The sequence below is a fragment of the Molossus molossus genome, unplaced genomic scaffold, assembly GCF_014108415.1.
Source record: "Molossus molossus isolate mMolMol1 unplaced genomic scaffold, mMolMol1.p scaffold_m16_p_3, whole genome shotgun sequence".
Lineage (NCBI taxonomy): Eukaryota > Metazoa > Chordata > Mammalia > Chiroptera > Molossidae > Molossus > Molossus molossus.
Genome location: NW_023425366.1, coordinates 68455829 through 68479242, shown reverse-complemented (window position 1 = coordinate 68479242; position 23414 = coordinate 68455829). Strand labels below are relative to the sequence as shown.

The following is a 23414-nucleotide window of genomic DNA, read 5'->3' as shown; positions in this document are numbered from 1 at the left end:
AACCTATTCTAATATTCTAGGTTATGGAATAGACCACAGGTATGAGATATAAGAGCCTTGGTTGCTAATACCTGATGGGCCAGCTCATGAGCAATGACTTTAGTAACCAGTTCTCTATCCGCCATTGAAGAAGTATTACTGTCATATAGAAGTGTCTCTTCTCGGAAGGTAAGCAAACCCCAATTTTCCATTGCTCCTGCTTCAAAGTCAGGAATAGCCACCAAATCTGGACATAACAGGAAAAAAGTAATCAACTTTCCTTGATTTAAGGTACTTCCTGGTTAAATCAAAATAGTTTACCCACTGTTTTATCACGTGGATCAGGAGGCAGAGTTTGCTCTATACTCCTAACAAGTGGAACCTTCCTTACTCTAGCCCTGTATGCTCCTCATTGATAGGTCAGCTGAGGAAGACCTGATCAACCCCCTGCAGAGTCACTGTTCCTCTGCCCCTTTGCAAAGGAAGAGATACTTAGCTCCTTCACAATGAGCCGGGCCACGCGCTCCTATCTAGAACCAGCTCCAGGTTGAAGAGCGCTGAAATGCTCTTGCTTTCCAGAGCTTCCATTACTGTTTTTATTATGTGAATCAGGAATTTCTTAGGAAGTTAGAATTAGTTAAACTCCAGACTAAGCCCTAAGCAAATTCCCACTTACACAGCACCTTTGTAACAGCCCCATAAATTTCTAAGTGTTATAAGCTCCACCTTCAGATACACTCATAAAATCTAAATGATCTTAAATACAAACAATTTTAAAATCATTAAAACTGTGTCTTGGTTTTCTTTTATAGTAACTTTGGCAAGAGTTCTTTCTAAAAAATCATTTTCAAAATGATTCTAAGTTATAATAGTAATGAAAATCAGAGACATCGTTTGATTCTTACCTAATTTCTTAAGTGGGTATTGAATTTCAAAGTAGTTTTGATAAAACTCAAGAAGTTTCACAGTTGTTTCAAAGGCATGATGAACTTGATCAATCTTTTCTGGTACAGAATATATAGAAACCTAGAAGGAAACATTACATATGATGTAAGGCCAGGTATAATTATAATGTCATGATATTCCGGTGAACATTGCCAAGATTATTAGATGTGAGAACTGCATAGAGCTGTAAGATTTTTCAGGACAAAAACTCTTGCCTATAGTTCTTTTAGCACCCCCAGAGTTCAGCAAGTCACTTCCATATATACAACAATGTTTTAAAAAACTTGATAATTCTTTTTATTTTTTAAGTTAACATAACAACCAAAATGAACTATTTTGGGTCATATTATAGCAACCTATAAGTATTTGCCCACTTAATTTTACAATTCTTTTCTTCCTCCCCATTACCTAATAGTTACCTTCCCTAGCTTATGAGCAATCAAGATTGTGAATTATTTAAAGGACAAAACCAAATTTTCATTCTTTTGACACCTATCACAGTGGCTGGCATCAAGCAGGCAGGCACTCAGTACAGAGGAATCCCATCTTAAGAAGGAGTTCATTCTAAAATAAACACACAGGGCAGAAATTGCGTATTTGTTGAATTACCCTTGAAAAAACTAGTAGAGACCAACACATTTTTTGGCACAACCAGTTTTTCTTCCTGCCTTGGGACAGCTTACTTTTTTCCAGTTGTAGGCTTGTTTTTATAGACCATATTGTATATAAAAAAAATAAACATATCCAGCAGAGTGAAACACTCAGTGAGTGGCACACCATAACTAAAATCGGTGTAAGAGGAAGATAAATTCAGGCCTCCATTACCCATTCAGTCCAGGCCACATGCTCGCTCAGGGGGATGGCAGATGCAATCACCCACATTATTTAAATTGTTATTCTTTCTCTCTTTTTCCAAGTGCATAAGGTAAACACATATGATGTGAAAAACTGTAAATGTCTTATTCAATTAGTATCAAGAGGCAAAATTTAAACCATTATGTTAAAAGCAATGGGTTTTTAGCAGCAGTATTTACTGTTTTTTAATTGATTAAAAAAAAAAAAAACCCCTCTATACTCACCTGGAAAATGGAATGTGGACAAGACATAGTAGAAAATAAAAACCTCAAAATAAAGATTTCAGCAGGTGGAAAATGGAGATATTAAATAATTCATCATTTGGACAAAATACATTGGTGAACTCTCACTTTAAATTTATTTTAGTCTCCTATTAAAGGACTGAAAAACTGTCAACAATTTCTAAGAGGTCAAATAGACTTCAGCCATAAGTTCCTTTATGTGGGGCTTTTAGTCTACAGAACATATGCATTAATCACACACACATGGAGGGCACATGGCATCAAAATTATATGTAAAAAAGATCATTTTAAGTAAATAAAAAACAAAATTAAATGTACAGGCTCTGTAGCCAGACTGCTAGGTTCAAGTCTCTGCTAATTGTGTGACTCAGTCTCCTTATCTATATAATGGTGATAAAAGTAGCTCCTACCCTCACAGGGCTGCTGTGAGGATTAAATGAGCTAATATATATTTATAGAACTTAGAATAGTACCTGACACAATATGAGGGTTCAATAAATGGTAGTTATTATCATTACTAATAGAGTTCCATCAGAAGTGGGCAAAATATGTGTGACTAGAACATTTGTGGCAATAGTTACTGGAAGATTTAAGTGTCTAGAACTAGAGTTAGCCAATTAAAAATATGCTGCATTCTAAAGTAACTATGGAAGAAAGATAATCTCCCATAGACCAGCACTCTACCATCTGCAGCCCTTGGTACCTGGCTGTGACCACAGCTTACTGAATTCAGTCACCAAGGGAACTCAAGCTCACGCTGCTGACATGTGTACTTCCTGCATTCCTCCCCCTCCAAAGAAATCAGTGTTATCACTAAAACAATAAAAAAGCCTGACATATTCTTTTAAAATCCGTCATTACAAATGACTGTATGAAGATCACTTGGAATTAGAGATGTCTTTACTATCTCTGCCTGTTCTTTCCAGACACACATATTTTTATGTTATAATCGATGCAATCATCTAGAAGATGCTATCCCAATGGAAACATCACCCACATCAACCAGATTCCTCCTCCAAGACTGCCAGGCACACCATTTGGCTACTTCCATCACTATATATGAAAAGCATCTTTCCGTAGAGGAAAAGTAAAGTGGGGATAAAGGAAGTTTATAGAAAACTGAATTTTGATCAAAAGATCCACTTAGCCCCATTTCTGGAACATAATGATTGGGAAAACAGCACTTAGGTATTCTCTCTTTACTTCTTTTTCCTTAAAAGAATTTGTGCTATGAGTGCTCACCAGAGATAAACCATCTGGTCCTTATAACTGTTATCAAGCTTATTTTAGAAGCAATAGGAGCAGTAAGAAATAAACAAGGAGGACAATCTAGTTTAACAAAGGAAGTCCTGACCAGCACTCTGGTCTTGGTAAGAGCACTCTATAAACACTGCTAAATGCATCGGCCCTCAGACTCATGAGTCATGGATTTGATTCCAGTCAAGGGCATGTACCTCGGTTTCGGTTTGTCTCCAGCCCTGGCTGGGTTGTGAGGGAGGCAACCAGTCAATGTGTCTCTCTCACATCGATGTTGCTCTCGTTCTAGCTCCTTCCCACACTCTATCTGATGATAAATGGGAAAAATATCCTTGGGTGAGGATAAAAAACAAAACAAAACTGAGGAGTAATAGATTTGTTAGGTTTAATTTAATCGATTCCTTAATTTAATAAAAGTAAAAACTAGATAAAACAAAAGCAAAAACTAAACTAAACCTCATTTTCCACCCAAAAGAATAATAATATAGCCTGTTTCTTAAAAATACCAGCTTTCCTAAACAGACAATTGCACACACAGAAAAGCATAAATTCCTACACAAAACAAAACAAAACCAACTAACCAAACAAACAGTATTAAGTCTATCCAGAATAACTAATTAGATGGGACATTAGGAGAATGATATAAATTATAAACAATGTCCCTGGACAGTGGTGAGATACTTGAGGTAGAAATGTTTTAGTGGAAATTTGGAACTTAGCCATGTTCCTGACTGAATATGAATAAATTAAAATGATAACTTTATATGGATAATACTGTTGAAGGTTCTGTTTAATGTAAGATAGTTCACATCTGGCTAACCACCACTGAATTCTGATTCTACTAATTAGACAAAATCAGGCAATGGAAAGAATAAAACAAAACAAAAACCTCAAGACAAACTAGCCTGGGATTTTTCTAGGTAATTCTGCCATTCCTAAAATCAGGGAGAGGTTTAAAGAACACTAGAAAAGCCCGTCCAGTGTGGCTCAGTGAATTGCACATCGTCCCATGGACTGCGAGGTGCTGGTTCAATTCCCAGTGTGGGCTTGATCCCCAGTAGGGGCCATGCAAGAGGCAGCCGACTGATGTCTCTCTCTCACACTGATGTTTGTATCTCTCTCTCTCTTCCTGTCTCTCTAAAAGAATCAATAAAAACATTTAAAAAACAAAACAAAACACTGAAGAATGGACAGAAATAATAAAACAAATGTTCCTCTTTCTTTAGGCCTTTGACAACATAGCAGTCTTTACCACTGAATATGACATGTTTAATAATCTACAGGCAACTTTGACATTTTTTAGTTGTTTGGAAAGACTGACTAGTAAGCAAAGCCCTACTGCCTTATTCCTGTATCTTGTGAAATAGGCCTAATGTCAAATATTACAAAACAGAAACCATACTAGAGATCGCCATATCAACATAACAAAACTCCTTTGCTAGACTCCAAGTCTGAATTTCTGGTCACCATACTTATAGAAGTTATTTCTGTCATTTGGTGTAAGAAGCAGCATATTGTGGTGGACAGTACAATTCTGACCACCACTTACTGGCTATGTAATTGTGGTGAACTACTAAACTTCTCTGAAACACTGTTTCTTCATCAGTAACATGGGGCTATTGTTTTCCCCTCATTTGGTTTATAAAATGAAAAGAGTGTTTATAAACGAGTGTGTAAGCTTCCAGCACAGAGTATAACTCCGTGCATGTTAGATTCTTCTCCATTTCCCACTAAAAAGAGATAAAATTAATAAAACAGTTGTTTATTTGTATAACATTATTTTATCAAAACACATTTACTACTGGGTAGTATTAAAAATAATAGAGAGTATTTCTTTCCAGACATACGAGTCCATGCTATGTTTTCATATGCAAAAAAAAAGAGACTATATTTTCCGTGTGTGTGTGTGTGTTACTACCTATGAGGTACTGATCATTTTATAGGAATTTAAAAAATGTAATCCTGAAGAGGGCAGGCTAATGTAGGCAATGTAGTACTCGAGTTGTGGAAGGTGAGGTTTAGAGAGGATTACAGAGCAGTCTACCAAGGGCATATAGCCAGTAAGCTGTAGAGGAGAGATCTGAACGCAGGTAGACTACGCATTCCATGATGAACCACGTTGCTTCCTAATACATGTACGTAAAAAGCAAAAAAAAAAAAAAAAAAAATCACCTGAAACTCCTCTCTCAATTGCCTGCTTATCTATCTATCTATCTATCTATCTATCTATCTATCTATCTATCAGAATGAGGTATAATATTTGAAGAATTCACACTAGAGCAACTGAAAATATAACCTAATTTATAAGAGGGCCTTGAATATCAGAGTGATGAATCTGAATCTGGTCCTACAAGCAGTAAGAAGCCAACATAGAAGCTGAAAGAAAAAAAGAGAGAGGGATGGAGTAAGGAGACAGGGAGGGATAAAGAGAGGAGAGAGAGAGAAGAAGCAGAGGAAAGCAGTGAGAGAGGGAGGGAGGGACTGAGGGGGGAAAAAGCCAAGCCTGCATACATTTTGAAATACAATAAAAAGTGCTGGGGATTCTATATCAAAGAGTGCGATATGAACTACGACAGATGTAACCAAAGTTCTGTGCAAGATCAGAGGGCGTGATTAACCCCAGCTGTGGAAAGAAGGAAAGCTTCCAGGAGGGAGGGTGGTTTGGTACTCAGCTGGGTATTGAAGAAGCAAACATGACTTTATAGATTGAGCCTTTTAGGTTTTATCAAGGCTGCGACATCTAAATTGAGCATTAAATTTGCGGTGCAATGCTTGAAGAAGAACTAATTAACTTTTAAAGTCTTAATATCCTTTTGAATGGATTCTAAAAAACTGCTTGGTTTAGACTTGACAAAAATTCTTTCAACCCAAAGGTGAGTAAGTTATATTGAACACTTATTCAATATGCAGTCTACAGTTATCCTTGAACACTTACCTTAATGGAGAATCTTGAATAGTTCTCCATTCTTTAACAGTGAGCATAAAGGTATACAGTGTTATTGCCAATAAACAGGCAGATAATCCTTTTATCTGTCCTTATATCTAAAAGTTATAGGGTAGACATGACAATTTTTTTTTAAATCTTCACCTGAGCAGATATTATATATATATACATATATATACACATATACACACATATATACATATATATATACACACATATATATATTTTTTTAATTTATCTTCAGAGTGGGAGGAAAAGAGTGAGAGAGAGAAATATCAATGTGAGAGAGATACAATGATTGGTTGCCAATCACACGACCCCAACCGGGGCCAGGAATGAACTGCAACTGAGGTATATGCCCTTGGCTGGAATTGAACCTGGGACTCCCTGGTCTGCAGACCCATGCTCTAACTGCTGAGCCAAACTAGCCAGGGCCATGATAATCTTTTATAACAGAAGGAGTATGCCCTTTTAATGGGCAAAATAATATAATCCAAGTATACTGTGATTAAAATAAAGCTCTTTAGTCTAAGCAGGAAACCCAAATCCAACTGAATGCGTTCAAAATGTAGAGAACCCTGATTGATGTGCTCAGTGGTTAGAGCGTTGGCTGTTCACTTAAGGGTTGTGGGTTCAATTCCCAGTCAAGAGCACCTACCTGTGTCTCTCTCACATCAATGTTTCTCTCTCTCTCTCTCTCCTCGCCTCTCCCTTCCACTCTCTAAAAATCAATGAGAAAAATATCCTCAGGTGAGGATTAACTAAAGAAAAAAACCAAAGGGTTGATAATATTCCCTTGTGTGAATTAAATATATGAAAAAAAATTCCTTTACATTTCTATCATGAAGAATAATCATTACTAGCTTTAAAAGACTCCTTTCTTGTACATTATCACTATGTGAAAATATTAGCTTTATTAGGTTTCTACTGTAAAATTAATGCATAAAATCCAATAAAAATCATTTATAGTCACTAATGACAAAGAGAAGCAGAGGAGCCTAATTAGGACAAATAATCAATTTTGATAAATTACAGATACATAAGACCCTTAAACAATCTTACTCATTACTTCAGTTAGGACTTGCTTGTTAAAAAAGGAAGATTCAACTAACTTTCACAACATGGACTACTTCTTCTCACTATATTTTTATGCTACCTTTTAAGTTTGCACAATGTTCTAGATTTAGCAATGGCTGTCCAATAAAATTTTCTGCACTGATGGAAATATTCAGTATTGGTGATATCCAATATGGCAACCACTAGCCACAAGAACACTAAAAATGTGGCTACTGAGATTGAGGAAGTAAAATTTAAATTTAATTATTTTCAACTTTGATGATATAACTAACATATAACATTGTATAAATTTAAGGTGTACAATGAGTTGATTTAATACATTTATATATTATGAAATGATTACCACAGTAGAATTAGTTAACACCTACATCACCTTACCTCATTACCATTCATTTTCTGTGGTGAGAACATTAAAGATCTACTCTCTTAGCAACTTTCATGTATATAATACAGTATTGTTAACTATAATCACCATGCTGTATATTAGATCCTTAGAACCTACTCATCTTATAATTGAAAATAGGTACCCTTTGACCAACGTTTCCCCACTCCATCCCTCAGCCCCTGGCAACCAGCATTCTACTCTGTTTCTGAGTTTGGCTTTTTTAGATTCCACATATAAGTGATATATAGTATTTGTCTTTCTCTTTTCTGATTTATGTCATTTAGTATAATGACCTCAAGGTCCATCCATGCTGTTGTAAATGGAAGGATTTCCTTCCCTTCTTTCTCATGGCTGAATAATATTCCATAGTATATATGCACCACATCTTATCGATCCATGCATTCACAGAGAGATACTTAGGTTATTTCCATATCTTGGCTATTGTGAATAATGCTGCAATAAACAAGGGAGTGCAGATATCTCTTTAAAATCCTGATTGCATTTCTTTGGGGATATATATATATATATATGTATATGTATATGTATATGTATATGTATATATATCTGTGTGTCTGTGTGTATAACAGAAGGAGTATACCCTTTAATCTTCACCTGAGCATATATATATATATACATATATATATATATATATATTTAATATATACACACAGATATATATATATCTATCTATATACACACACAGATATATATAGCTATCATCTCCAGAAGTGGAATTGCTGGATCACATGGTAGTTAAATTTTTTAAATTCTTGAGGAACATCCATACTGTTTTCCACAGTGGCTGTACCAAGTTATATTCCCACCAACAGTGCACAAGGGTTCCCTTTTCCTCATATCCTCATCAATATTTACTCTTGGCCTTTTTACTTTTTTAGAGAGAGGGGAAGGGAGAAATAGAAACATAGATGTGAGATACATTGATTGGCTGCCTCCTTCACGCCCCCTACTGGCGATCAAATCTGAAACCTGGGCATGTGCCCAGACCAGGAATCGAACCAGGACCTCTCAGTCCATAGGGACAACACTCATTCCACTGAGCCACACAAGCTAGGCACTCTTGGCCTTTTTGAAGACAGTCATTCTGACAGGAGTGAGGTGAAATCTCATTGAGGATTTGATTTACATGTTCCTTTAGATCAGTGCTACAGAGCAACTTTTCATGTACCCATTGGTCATTTGTATATCTTCTTTGGAAAAATGTTATTCAGTTCCTCTGCTCAATTTTAAATGTGTTTTTATTGACTTGTTTTCTTTTTTTTTTTTTTTTGAGAGAGAGGAAAGATGTGAGACAGAAACATCAATCAACCTCCTACATGCCCCCTACTGGGGATTCAGCCCAAAACCAGGCATGTGCCCAGACCATGAATTGAAGCAGGACCTCTCAGTCCATGGGGTCAATGCTCATTCCACACCAGCCGGGCCCTCTGCCCATTTTTAAATTGTATTGTTTGTTTGTTTTGCTATGGAGTTGTGTGAGTTCCTTATGCATTTTGGATATTAACCCCTTATGAGATATATGATTTGCAAATGATTGCCTTTTCATTGTGTTGACTGTTTCTTTTGTTGTATAGAAGCTTTTTAGTTTGATGTAGTACAGCTTATCTTTGCTTTTGTTGTTTGCACTTTTACTAATTTCATTCTTCTGCATGTAATTATCCAGTTTTCCCAACACCAATTACTGAAGAAACTATTCTCTCCCCATTGAGAAGTCTTTGCTCCCTTATCAACTATTAGTTGACCATATAAATGGAGGGCTGTTTCTTGACTCTGTTCAATTGGTCTATGTGTCTATTTTTACATCAGCATCATACTCTTTTGATTACTATACATACTGTTTTTATTACTATAGTTTTGTAGTATAGTATGAAATAAGGAAGTGTGATGCCTCCAGTTTTGTTCTTATTTCTCAAGATTGTGTTGGCAATTCAAGGTCTTTTACGGTTCCATACAAATTTTAAGATTGTTTTTCTATATCTATAAAAAAATGCTTTCGGAATTTTGATAGGGATTATACTGAATCTATAGATGGCTTTGGGTAGCATAAACATTTTAGCAATATTAACTTTTCCCATCCATAAACATGGGCTATCTTCATCTTCTTTTATTTCTTTCATCAAAATGGTAGTTTCCAGTATACAGATCTTTCACCTTCTTGGTTAAATTCTTCAGTCTTTTATTGTTTTTGATGCTATTGTGAAAGAGAGAGTTTTCTTTAATTCTTTTACATATATTTAATTGTTAATGTATAGAAACAGAACTGATTTCTATATATCCTGTAACTTTACTGAATTTGCTGATTAGTTCAAATAGCTTTTTAGTGGAGTCTTTGGAGTTTTCTATATATGATTATATCATCTGAAAACAAAGACATTTTCACCTCATCCTTTCCTATCTATCTTTTATTTCTTTTTCTTGCTTAATTGCTCTGGTTAAGATTTCCAGTACTACACCAAATAAGAGTGGTGAGAGTAGGCACCCTTGTCTTGTTCCCAATGTTAAGAAGAAAAGCATTCAACCTTTCATTATTGGATATGATGCTAGCTGTGGGCTTCTCATACATGGACTTTATTATGTTTGGTATATTCCTTCTATACCTGATTTGTTGAGAATTTTTATCAGACAAAAAAGTTATATTTTTTGTAAAATGCTTTTTCTGCATCTATTGAGATGATCATATGATATTTACATTTCATTCTATTAATTTGATCTGACATATTTACTGATTTGTGTATGCTAAATCATCCTTGTGGTGTATAATAATTTTTTTGTGTGTTGTTGAAAGTCTGTTAATATTTTGTTGAGAATCTTATGCACGGATATCTATTGCATCTACATTTACCAGGGATGTTGGCCTATAGTTTTCTTTTCTTGTAGTGTCCTTACATGGCTTTGGTATCAGGGTAATGTTGACCCTGTAAAATAAGTGTTCCCTCCTCTTCAATTTTTTGAAAGAATTTGAGAGTAATTTTTTTTTTTTTTTTTTTTAATGTTTGGTAGATATCACTTGAGAAACAATCTGATCCTGAGCTTTTCTTTGTTAGGAGGTTTTTGATTACTGATTAAATCTCTTTACTTGTTACTGTTACTGTTTTATTCAGATTCTAATCATGTCTTCATGATTCATTTTTTGGTAGTTTGTGTGTTTCTAGAAATTTATCCATTCTTCTGGGTTATCCAATTTGTTGGCCTATAACTGTTCATAGTAGTCTCTTGTGATCCTTTGTATTTCTGTGGTATCAATTGTAATGTTTCCTCTTTCATTTCTGATTTTGAGTCTTTTTTCTTAGTTTAGATAAAGGATTGTCAATTTTACTTATCTGTCCAAAAACACAGGTCTTTGGTTATTGATATTTTCTATATTTTTCCTGGTATCTATTTCACTTAATTCTGCTCCAATCTTTCATTCCTCTCTTCTGCTAATTTGGGGTTTAGTTTACTCTTCCTTTTCTAGTCCCTTGAGGTTTAAAGTCAGGTTGTTCACTTGAGAGCTTTCTTTTATCTTAATGTATGCATTTATCACTCCAAATTTCCCTCTCAGAACTCCTTTGAATGCATCCCACAGGATGCATATACCACCATATTATAGTATTAGAGTACTTTAAATTTGACAATATACTTAGCTTTACTAATGACTTGTACAAGTTCATATGTTTTCATGTTACTAATCAGCATTTTTCCATTTTAGCTGGAAGCACTTCTCTTAGCATTTCTTGTAAGGCCATTCTAATGGATTCTCTCAGCTTTTGTTTGTCTAGGAAAGTCTTTATCTACACTTCTGAATGATAATTTTGCTGCAAAGAGTATTATTGGTTGGTAGTTTTATTTTTTTAGCACTTTGAACAGATCATCTGACTCTCTCCTCTAACATTTCTGTTGAGAAACCCACAGATAAACTTAGGGGGATTTTCTTGTAAATTACAAGCTTTTAAAATTTTTTCTTTGTTTTTCTATGGTTTTATTACAATATGTCTTGGAGAGGATATGTTTAAACTGAATTTGTTTGGTAATCTATGAGTTTCATGAACTCAGATATCCAAATCCCTCCACAGTTTTGGGAAGCTTTCAGCCATTATTCCTTTAAATAATCTTTCTGTCCTCTTCTTCCTCTATTCTCCTGAAACTTCAATAATTTGCAAATCATTCCATTTGATGCTCCCATACATCATATAGGCTTTCTTCACTATTTTTCCATGCTTTTTTTCTTAGTTCTCCTCTGACTGGATATCAAAGTTCCTGTCTTCTAATACACCAATTCTTTCTTTCTTCTGCTTGATCCCTTCTTCTGTTGATGCCTTCTACTGCATTTTTCATTTCAGTCACTGTATTCTTCTGCCCCAGAGTTTGTTTGGTTCTTTTTTCTGATTTCTACAGCTTTGTTAAATTTCTCATTTTGTTTGTGTGTTGTTTCCTGACTTCACTTAATTGTCCTTCTGTGTTTTCTTGTAGCTCATTAAGTTTCCTTAAAACAGCTATTTTGGCATCTTTATTGAATAAATCATAGATCTCCATGTCTTAGGGATCAGTTACTGGAAGATTACTGTGCTTTAGTAGTGTCACATTTCCTTGATTTTTCTTGTTCCTTGATGTTTTGTGTAGCTGTCATTACATCTGAAGTAGCAGTCAACTCTTCCAGTCTTTACTAACTGATCTCTCCAATAATCCAAACTCATATATTTTTTTCTCCAACAGTGTGCTAGAACTTTTCTGCTGGAAATCTGGACTTCCATAAAGGCTTTCTTGTCCAAGGGCAACTGACTAAGACAGCAATTTTCAACTGGTGTGCTGCAAGAATTTTTAAAACATGCAACATCCAACTATTTAGTCAGGGCACTGAGCTCTTTTCCCTTAGACTGTCAAATAAAAAATAACTGACAACAGCCAACACAATAATAGCCATTCAGTGTAAATAAATAAAAATTATACCTGTTTTTTGTCAGATTGGCAAAATATATTTTTTGGTGTGCTGCATAATTTTAGAAATTAGTTTATGTGTGCCATGAGATGAAAGAGGTTGAAAATCACTGGTCTAAGACAGTATTTCTCAGATGGTCCCGAACTACAGACCAGGAGGTTGGAACCTTTTCACAGGCCACTATAGGCTCCACAGCCAAGACCAAGATCTGTTTGCTTAATAGCTGATGCACAGATGGGCAAGACTCCTCCAAGTCCCATGGCACATGGTGTTGGATCCCACAGCTTCCACCAAGGCATTTTTTCCATGGATGGATGTCAAATTGTTTTGGGGACAAAGGGGAGGGCATAAATGAAGGCTATCTTATTCAGTCATGATACTGTTGTCTAATTTTAATTTAAATCTAAATAGTCACATTAAGCTAGGGACCACCATAGTGTACAACACAATCCTAGAGGCTTTATTGTACATACAGTTGTGGTCATGCAAAACACAGTTTAGTTTTGTATCATTATTTATTAATTACTGTAATGTTTACCATACGAACAATTATGAAACTACTTTTGCCCACACCATATACTATTTTACTAGAATCTATTTTACAAAAGTAAAATTAAAAGAAACTTGAAAAAATTGACTTTCAGGTATTCAATTAATAACAGTAAATACCAACTAAACAAAAAGTAACAGTTCTGGTATAAAATGTCAGAGTTGTGATCCAAAAACATGTTATCCTCCATAAAGCAGTTACCAGAAATCATTAAAGAATTCCTCTTAAACTCTTTCAAGACAATTACCATAACAACATACCAGGGTTCCATTTATGTCCTGACTCAGATTCTTCATCTCCCCCACAATGAAAGCAACCAGGTAAGTGCTCATCTTCACACTTTCGAAAAATTCATCCTGAACAAGTCCATCTTTCACATTGACTGATGACTTCTACAAACAAAGGGGAAAATATGACAGTTCTATGGGAATAAATGACAATGACAAACTGAAAATTCAAATAGGTAATAAATAGTAAAGATGGCATATTTTACTCTCTCAGCACTAGTTTCTAAACAGAGCAAGGCCCTTAGTCTCAGTCTGTTCTACCATCATCCATCATGAGGATATATTAATTACAGAGAAAATCCTTAAGAGTTTTCACTCTCAAAAGATGGCTTTAAATAAATGTAAGTTAGAGATAGTAAGTAACATTGGCTCGGTTTCTCCTCTTTAAAACACCATCAAAACCAAAATCCTTTCTTATGATCTAGCAATGCTCCTCTCTATGTCTACACATACAGCCAATAAAGGAACTAAAGCTGGGATATCACACTGAAAGATCTAAAACAGCTTCAGAAAGTACCATGTTGAAGACCCCAAGAAGGTTTAGTGGGATCAAAGTCATCACAGAAGTCTGTAGCAAACACAAGATGAAGCAATGCAAGCAATCTTTTAGGCACGTAGGCATTCCACCTCTTTTAGAGAAAGAGTAAGGTAAAGAGTATTTCTGGGAGTGGAGCTGTTGAAGTGACGACCCTGCTGAAGGACAGATCATGTCTTCTCTTGCCTATAAGGGTTCACTCCATAGTCTGCTGAATGTGGCTGCTCCTCTCCCCTAGCCATATGGGTTCTGAGAGGCTCCTATCAGGCTGTGCACAGCCCCTCAGGTGTCAACAAAAGGACCCCCTAAGTTCTGTTTAGCATAAAAACAATTCTGCTTGGTTTCACCCTCACTGCCTCCCACGCAGAGCTCACATCCAAGAAAGTTGTTTGTGTTCTTGTTAAACCTCCATATTCCAATACTGATTTTTAAATAACTAATAAAACACCAAGATCAATCATGATTCAACATTATCAAGTATCACTGTTTAGAACAGCAAATTCACCATATCTCAAAAAATATCATTCTGACCTTCAATACTGGTTCATAGAATTAATATTTTGTGCATCTTTAGTATATAGCACACACTTTACATTTCCTGCCCATACATACCACACCCAGCAGGTCTTTCTCGTTCCTTAAGTGCTCCTCAGGCTGACTTCTCAGTTTATTTCAATATATATATTTAACTACTATGTATGTATTTTAAGAAAGAAAAAGAATGCATAAAATTTTAAGCATTCTCAACAATATGACAAATAGGAATTCAAGCCTTCACAACAAAGAAAGAGATCCACTCAAAGGTTTTATAATGAAGGACCAGAACAGTACCTTAGGCATATTTGATAAAGCAGTGTATTGCTTCTCTCTTATGATCTTGATGATAAATGTGGCTTTCAATGCTGGTTCATCAAAACAAGGAAAAGCAGATCTTGCTGCCAGGGGTTCAAATTGAGTTGCTGCAAAGTACCTAGAACAAATGGAAATTCATCCAATAGTTATTGAGCACCTACTATTCAAGGTACCTTGCCAAGTGGATACTAAGATAAACATCATACAGTCCCAGTCATTAAAGGATCCACAATCAACTGGGAATGGCAGAGGTTACACAATGAACCAGAAACTTGTCCTGACAAATCATGTCATAACAGAAAAAAAAGCACTGGAAACAAAGAGTAGGAAACAGATTCTGACTAGTAGTTGAGACATCATAAGGAAACTGGGGACACAATCTGAGGAGGGCCTTTAAGAAATGAGGAATATTTTAAAAGTTAGGGAAGGGAAGACAGTATAATCTGGAAAGAGTAGGAAGCACAAGGGAAGAGCAGTACATGTTCAGGGACTAAGGATGGCTGTCCAACATGGCTAGAGATGGCCACTGAGGTCATAAAAAGGCTTCTGATGGAAGATCCATATGAAGGGTGGTCATTAATTACCACTACCCATCTGTACAGACTCCGGCTTCACAACACTAAACCTTAAACTCACAACTTGCATTTTCAGGAAGACTGAAAAAACCAGTTGTCCCATACTACACTTGTTTCCTTTACTCTTCAGATGAATTAAACATTTTTCTTTCCCTCTTACAGCACAGCAACAGCACTTGAGAATTTGACTCATATAAAGGTTGGGAGTAAAGCATAAAAAGAAAAAGAGGAGAAATGCAAGTTTTCAATTAAGCAGAGGAATAAAACAGATCTGCATTTGGGAAATCATCTAAACATTGGCACAGAGTAAATCAGGGCAAGTGTGGCCCTGGTGTGTATATTTCAGGTACCAGTCATTATGGTACATATACAACTGCCACTTTAGATACGAAAGCCTCACTTGCTTAGGGCTAAATTTCCACTTTTAAAAGGTGAGTAGAAAACAGTGTGGAATTTGTAGTCAGACGACACAAACACTTCAATTTGCAACCCACATGACTTCAGGCAGATAAATGACCTATGTCAACAATTTATTTATTAAATTAGGACTGAGGTAGGATTCTCTGTCAAAACACCCAGGGTTTTTGTTAGAATCAAATAAAACTATTCATCATAAAAATTACTCGTATGGCCCTGGCCACTTTGGTCCAGCAGTTAGAGCGTCGGCCTGTGGACCAGAGAGTCCCAGGTTCGGTTTCCACTAAGGGCACGTACCTCAGTTGCAGTTTGTCCCCGCCCCGGTAGGGCTCGTGTAGGTGGCATCCATTCGATGTGTCTCTCTTTTATTGATGTTTCTCTCTCTTCCTCCCTCTCTCCCTCCAGCTCTATCTGAAGATGAATGCAAAAATGTCCTCAGGTGAGGATTAAAAAAAAAAAAGTTACTTGTATGCCATAAAGTCCCACATAGATGTTTATTATAAATGCTAGATAACTATTCTTTAACTGTTAAAATTATTACACTTTCTTTCTGGTAAGGATTTGCCCAAATAAATGTTTCTACTGGGTAAACTGCAAGAAAGTTAACAATCAACATATACAAAACAATTTAAACATATTAAATTTTTAACATTTCATTTCTTCACCCCACTCTTAAATTATTACCCAGTTAACAGAAGATTTTGGAGGAGGGCCACAAGGGACCAGGGGATCAAACTTGATGATATCCATACTATTTATATAAAAGAGTGTACTTGGACCATCACTTTGGATAAAAACTGGACTATAATATTCTAAGACAAACAAAATCTAAAATTATTGTTAAAAGAGATGCAATAATAACTATTTTATATAAAAGTCCCCTTGAGAAGGCTGCTGCTTAATGATACTTTCAATCTATCCTAACTCTGTTGAATATCTTGAAACTTAGTCTTATAATAAGAGTGCATTTGCTTTCAGAAATACCAGTTGCAGTTTGAGTACTACCTCTAGAAGTGCTGAAGACAATTATGAATTAGCTGGGGGTCAGGTAAGAGAATTCAAAGCACTAGGGATAACAAAGAATAAAGGAAAAGAGGTGCGAACTAGGGAGGCAGTCCACCACAGTGGGTAGAATGTGGCCTCTAGATTAAAACAGCCTTCGGTTTGAATTCCCCCTCTACTACCTGCTCCCCCTAAGTTGTTGGATGAGTTACTTTATGTGTCTCTGCCTCTTCATCCGTAAAATAAAAATTGCTACTCCACTCTTAGTGTGTTCAACAGGATAAACAATTAAACATATAAAATGCTTGGATCAGTTTCTAGTACTTCAGTTTTCAATAAATATGGGCTATTATTATCACTGGCATTCAGGAAAGTGCCCATAAAGTTCACTGTGAAAAAAACCAAAGGTCAGATCTTGAAAAGATCTTGAACTAATAAATCCTGTTAGAAATGAGGAACTGCTAAAGGATCCTAAAATAAAGACCAACATGGTCAGATCTGTATTTCTAGAATCTGGCAGCAGTATGGAAGATGGGAGCAAGAGGAGGGAGGAAAGTGTGGTAAGATTAGAAGCCAGGAGATCAGTTAAGACAGTGGTTCTCAATCTTCCTAATGCCGTGACCCTTTAATACAGTTCCTCATATTGTGGTGACCCCCAAACATAAAAGTACTTTCATTGCTACTTCATAACTGTAATTTTGCTACCGTTATATCTTAGGCGACCCCTGTGAAAGGATCGTTCGACCCCCATAGGGGTCGTGACCCACAGGTTGAGAACCGCTAAATTAAAACGATACTTCAAGAGTTCAAGAAAAAGACATGTTCAGATTGAAAGACAAAGAAATAAAACACATTCTCACCCTAAATTTGTGTACTAGTTCCTTTAGCATCAGTTTGTTTTTCTAGACCTAAGTCTATCATCAACAACTTCTAGATTCACTATCTTCATCTCTTAGATGACACTGGTAACTTTCCCTTACCACAAGCAGTGCCAATACTTGTTTGCCATTTACATATACTCTGATTTCCCAATCAATAAGAAATAGATCCCTCAATTACTTTACCTACTTGTTTAAATATTTATTCTTTTTTTTTTTTTTTAATTTTTTTTTTATCCTCACCCGAGGACATTTTTCCATTTTTTGTACAGATAGAGTAGGAGGGAGAGAGAGGAAGAGAGAGAGAGGGAAACATCGATGTGAAAGGGACACATCGAGTGGCTGCCACCCGCACAACCAACCAGGGCCGGGGACAAACTGCAACCGAGGTACATGTCCCTAGCGGGAACCGAACCCGGGTCTCTCTGGACCGCAGGCGGACGCTCTAACCGCTGAGCCAAACCGGCCAGGGCTAAATATTTATTCTTATTCCACCCAAAAAGGGGTAAAAAGTACAAAAAAAAAACTTCTCTAATAAAACTAAGCAAAATTAAAAGTGGAAAGAAAAATTGCTTTGAATTATAGTTTTTAGAAATCTTCAAAGATATAAATAATCCTCTAAAGTTTTATTTTGCATCATGATGTACATTCTTGTGGGGCACTCATTTTACCTAACCAGGTAGGTTAATGAATTTATATATTTTTGTAACAGCAGAATTTCACAGACTAGTTTAAGATTTTAAAATACTATTTTTTAATACTCTATTTCTTAATTTTAAGGGACTGTGTTCCATTTTTCTAACATTTTCCATAACTCAAACCTGCCCATGGCCAGAATCAATATGTGAACATACCAAAAATCACCTTACTCTGCCACATATTTTCCCTCTCAATATATAGTACTAGGCACAAGGGACTCCAAGGCAATAATCTGATTGGAAGAGATGATAAAGGATTTGCCTTCTAGGTTTGTTTGCATACTAAGAACACTGTTTTTATGCATACCTATAATTCCTAGAGATGATAGAGATTATGGAAGGAGAAGTAAAGCCAAGAAGCCCAAGTTGCCATTGCAATTATAAATTTACTTTTAATGTCAGATCTCATGAAGAGCCATCAGGCCATTTATTTTAAAAGTATTATATAAAGAGAGAAATAAGCCCTGGCCGGTTTGGCTCAGCGGTTAGAGTGTCAACCTGCGGTCCGGAGAGACCCGGGTTTGGTTCCCGCTAGGGGCACATACCTCGGTTGCAGTTTGTCCCCAGCCCTGGTTGGTCGTGCGGGTGGCAGCCACTCGATGTGTCCCTTTCACATCAATGTTTCTCTCTCTCTCTCTCTCTCTCTCTCTCTCTCTGTTCCTGTCTCTCCCTCCCACTCTACCAGAACAAAAAAGGAAAAATGTCCTCGGGTGAGGAAAAAAAAAAGAGAGAAATAAGAATAATTACTTATCTGAATAGGACTAAAAATCCTGTTTTTTTCTCTTTCCCCATTTAAGAAGGATCAAAAAACTTTCTCCAATAGATTTAAAGTATTCATTTCTATTTTTCTCTATATATCAACATACATTAGCCAGATGGAATCAGTAATCCACATACTGGTTCACAAAGAAATATGAAAGAAAGCTCCAGCTACACTAAGCATATCTAATAAGGACTTTGTTCACACAAGAGAATTGACATTACTGCTACTTAAATTCAAACTACATGCTATGAATACTAAGATTAAAGTGCAAAATATATGATGCAAAAACATAGGGAGCTGAATACTTTTATGTTTTGAGTCACTTTTTAAAAAAACAAATTAAGTCTCTCCTAGGTTTTTAAGAGATTTTCTGTCAAAAATTCAAAATAGCCAATGGCATTTAAAAAAAAAAAAAACCAGCAAAGATTAAAGATACTAAAGATGATATATGTAAGCATACAACACTTCTAACACCCTCTTTCTCATCTCACTAAGCACCTCCTGGAAGTTCTACACATTAGGAAAATAGGTCTTAAAGAATAATCCATACTGTTCTTTACTTTGCTTCCCACAGAGATCTTATAAGGTGACAGAAAACTAGATTCATCTTATAAAATAAAAAAGACTAAAAATACTGTAAGTTTTGTAATAAAGACTGTAAAAGATATCATCTTTATCCATTTCCTTCTATCAGCATGCTCCCAACCGCCACCATGATATATAATATATATGCTCAAGGTTTTGACTAAGAGAGAAAAAGTACGTTCTTCCAAATCACCATTCTACTCTTTCAAACATAACATCCTAAATTTTAAAGAACTGCAGTTAATGTCTCTGGTGTGGGCAAAGGAATCCGCATTGCAGAAGTTGTCACAGAGCAAAGAAACAGCATCATTTAAGAGGGCTACATACTTTTTGTTATTACTTTTATCTGTGTAGGAGATACCATAAAATCCATAGTAAGAACTAGATATATTTGCTGAGTACTCTATCTTCAAGGTATAGTTGTGCCCCTCAAGGAGTGCTTCAGGGGCAACAATGGCGATTTGTTCATGAAGTGGGTATTCCAGGACCTCAACTTGTCTTTCTTGGCTTGAAACTGCTGACATAAAGGTCACTCTTGAAATATTATGGCCCGTGCTGTGAAGAATGATATTCCATGTGGACTGAAGAGCCTGAAGCGAAATCGTCACAGAACCCTTGAATGTCATTGAGGTTAGGTTTGGGTGGAGGTTAAGTTCATAGCGCAGTGGCATAATGGCAGTGGGAAGCCTGATTTGTGCCCATGGAAACAACTTCCCATTTGTTGCAATTGGCTGAATTAGTTCCATTGATTGGTTTTTCTTATGGCAGCCTTCTTTGGTAAAGGTACATCTGGGCAGTAGATAAATCACCATTATTACAGAAACGGCAAGCAAAATGATGAAAGCACAGACCACCATGGTCCTTGCAGAAGGTACTGAACAAGTCCCTTCTGAGTTCTGCCTGTAGCCGGCTGCACTGTTCCGAAGGCCTGAGCTTCTGTTCATAAAGGACATGCCCAGTAGTTTTGCAGATGACTCATAATCCTCTTCATCCTCATCCATCTCATGCTCACCGAGACCCCGCACCAGCAGTCGTGAACCCCGGGGCTCATATTCCACCTCATCAGGTTCTAAAGGATGTAAACAAGGCTCTTTGGCTAAATCCACCACATCTGGTTCTTCCTCAAACATGCTGTTTTCAATCATATTCCTGGGGAGTGGAAGCCGATCTAAAACCAAAACATAAGAACAAGACACAGAGTTAGGAAGAAAAGCTCATAACAAAATGTCTACTAGCAAGACCACATTTAATCTAAGAATTTTTTTTTTATTACCAAGATTTATTTCCATCTCAGAGCTACTGAACTAAATAAGATGCTATAATTTTCTTGTATCCATTCAAAACTCAGGCATAAATAAAAGTATACTATAGTCATGAAACCAAGAAAGCTAAATAAACAGGCTAGTATCAAAAAAAGGTAACTAAGATTATCCCGGCCAATGTGGCTCAGTGGGTTGAGCGTCACCCTATGGATTCAAAGGTCCTGGTTCAATTCCCAGTCAGGACACTTGCCCAGGTTGCCGGCTCGATCCCTTGCAGGGGACTTGCAGGAGGCAGCCTATCACTGTATCTCTCTCTCTCACATCAATGTTTCTATCTCTCTCCCCTCCTCTCTCTCTAAAAAAAATGAATAAAAAAATTTTTTTAAAAAAGGTAACTGAGATTAAATACTAACTTCCTTAATACACTCCTGCCCGACAAGGTGGGCCCTTGTTCTGAACTTCAGAGGGCCCTGCTTTGGCCCGACTCTGGCTGTGCCTGTCCCCACAGGGTGAGCAGTCAGTAAGATCACAGAGATGTGCCCACACGCGGTCCATGTCCCCCTTCTGAAACCCCACAATTCCTGCTTGTAGGGCCTCTGTGGGTCTCTTTCTCTGAGTCCCATTCTCCCTAATGAGGATAACAAACTGGCATGCCCTTTACAAGCTTAAACAATGGCTAAGCAACAGGCTGGGTTCTCCCCCCCCCCCCCCCCCGGAAGAGGGATGTTCCTGTTCCACAGCAAACTGAAAGTGGTAAATTATACAGAAAATTTCCATAGTCATGACATACTAAAAATAAGACAAAAGAACTGTAAGAATCAGATATAACTACAATCCAACCTGTTTTCTCATGTTTCCAGAGCATTCAGAAGTACAACATATACCTCTCTGTAACAACCATATTACATACACCATGATGTATAAGTGGATCTTGGGGTTGGATGGTGGTAGGAGTTTTTATCAACTACAAGGAACCACTCTCCAACTTGCTAAGAATCACAGGAAAAAAAAAAACAACCTCAAAGAATAAATGGGTAAATAATCGCACACAGATCAGTAATGCCTAGGATCAGATCATTCAATGTTCTTTATTTAAGAATCACAGAATTTTAGCTTTTAAGGGATCTCAAAAGTTTGATCATTGAAACCTCCATTAACCTTTCCCTACAAGGTATTTTACATAGTATTTCCAACTCTCATAACAATTCCATAAAAAGGCAAATATTATAACTATTTCAGTAAGAGAAAAAAATAGAAAGGGGGGTTAATTTATCCTCATAAAGTCAGTTATTTATTCACAAAACTGAGACTGGAACTCAGTTCTAAAAATCTGATACCAAATTTTAGATTCTTTCCATTATTATGTTGCATCCCCCTACTCAACTAATCCAATAAATGATGAGAGTTTGTATGTAAATTGTTTATTTTTTTGTACATGGCAATGAAGTTGCTAGGATATTATTTCGCTATCAGCAGAGCAAAACATAAGTAAAATTACTTAATATCTAGCTTACCAGAAAATGTCATGTATTTTGTGCTATTCAACAAACACCAAATAACTAAACATTGGCAACTTGTAATCCATAAAACAAAGTACCAATAAATATTAATATAAAATTTATAGTCTTGCTACTCAAAATAGCAGCTTTTCAGAAGAACAGACTCTCAAGTCCCTTCCCTAAATCTGAATTTTAACAAATGCTCAGGTGATTTAAGTGCCCAGAAGTTTGAGAGCATTGGTTTAAGCCTTCTCGCCCACAATCAGCTAGATACTAGACACTCCATTCCTGGGTGTGCTCTAGCCATCCCAAACTGTTTTCTACTCTGAGAACACGCCAAGCTGCTATTTCATGCTATCCTCCACATGCCTTCTTTCCTCTGTTCCCTTTGCCTGCCATGTCATAATTTCTCCCTTTCATCCCATTCCACCTGGTGAACACCTGTTATTCCATATCTCAGTTTAACTTGCTACAATATAAATTAACAAAAGTTATTTATTTTTTATTACCTTTTAAAAATAGTTTCTTTCACTTTATCTCACTCCTTTTTTGCTTTCGGGAGCACAGAGACCCAATTAGGTTGCCTTTTTCTACCTCCCCTCCAACTGGAACTTCAAAAAAGCTATGCTAGTTTAAAAGTTTTCTTTGAACAAAACTTTTAATCACTTTCTAAGTATGCGTTTAGCAAGTTGCCATCTACCCATCTGTGAATGATCTGGAAATGGAGGAAGGGTGATAGAACATCCTGCTTTGGGAATTTAGTCTCCCAAACTTCCTATAGTGCACCAATTTCTGTGACAAAGTTTTACTTATTTTTTGATAGTTCATTGTGTTTGGGAGTCACTTATTTAATTAACAGAGCAAATATTCCTGTAATTGAACTTAAAATTTTTT

At 36.4% G+C, this 23414-nt stretch overlaps 1 protein-coding gene across 3 annotated transcripts in view; it reads right to left on the bottom strand.

Annotated features, from left to right (window-relative positions):
• Positions 1–23414, bottom strand: part of LOC118641862 (leucyl and cystinyl aminopeptidase) — a 104081-nt gene that overhangs the window by 44958 nt on the left and 35709 nt on the right. For 2 of the 3 annotated variants that reach the window (XM_036279467.1, XM_036279468.1), the window contains exons 2-6: positions 20087–20927; positions 14821–14959; positions 13428–13559; positions 885–1005; positions 72–226 (exon numbers count right to left, since the gene is read on the bottom strand). In XM_036279467.1, coding sequence (XP_036135360.1) covers positions 72–226; positions 885–1005; positions 13428–13559; positions 14821–14959; positions 20087–20927 — 1388 coding nt within the window. Of the gene's footprint in view, positions 1–71; positions 227–884; positions 1006–13427; positions 13560–14820; positions 14960–20086; positions 20928–23414 lie in introns of those variants that run through there. The other variant, XM_036279469.1, reaches the window with a different exon arrangement.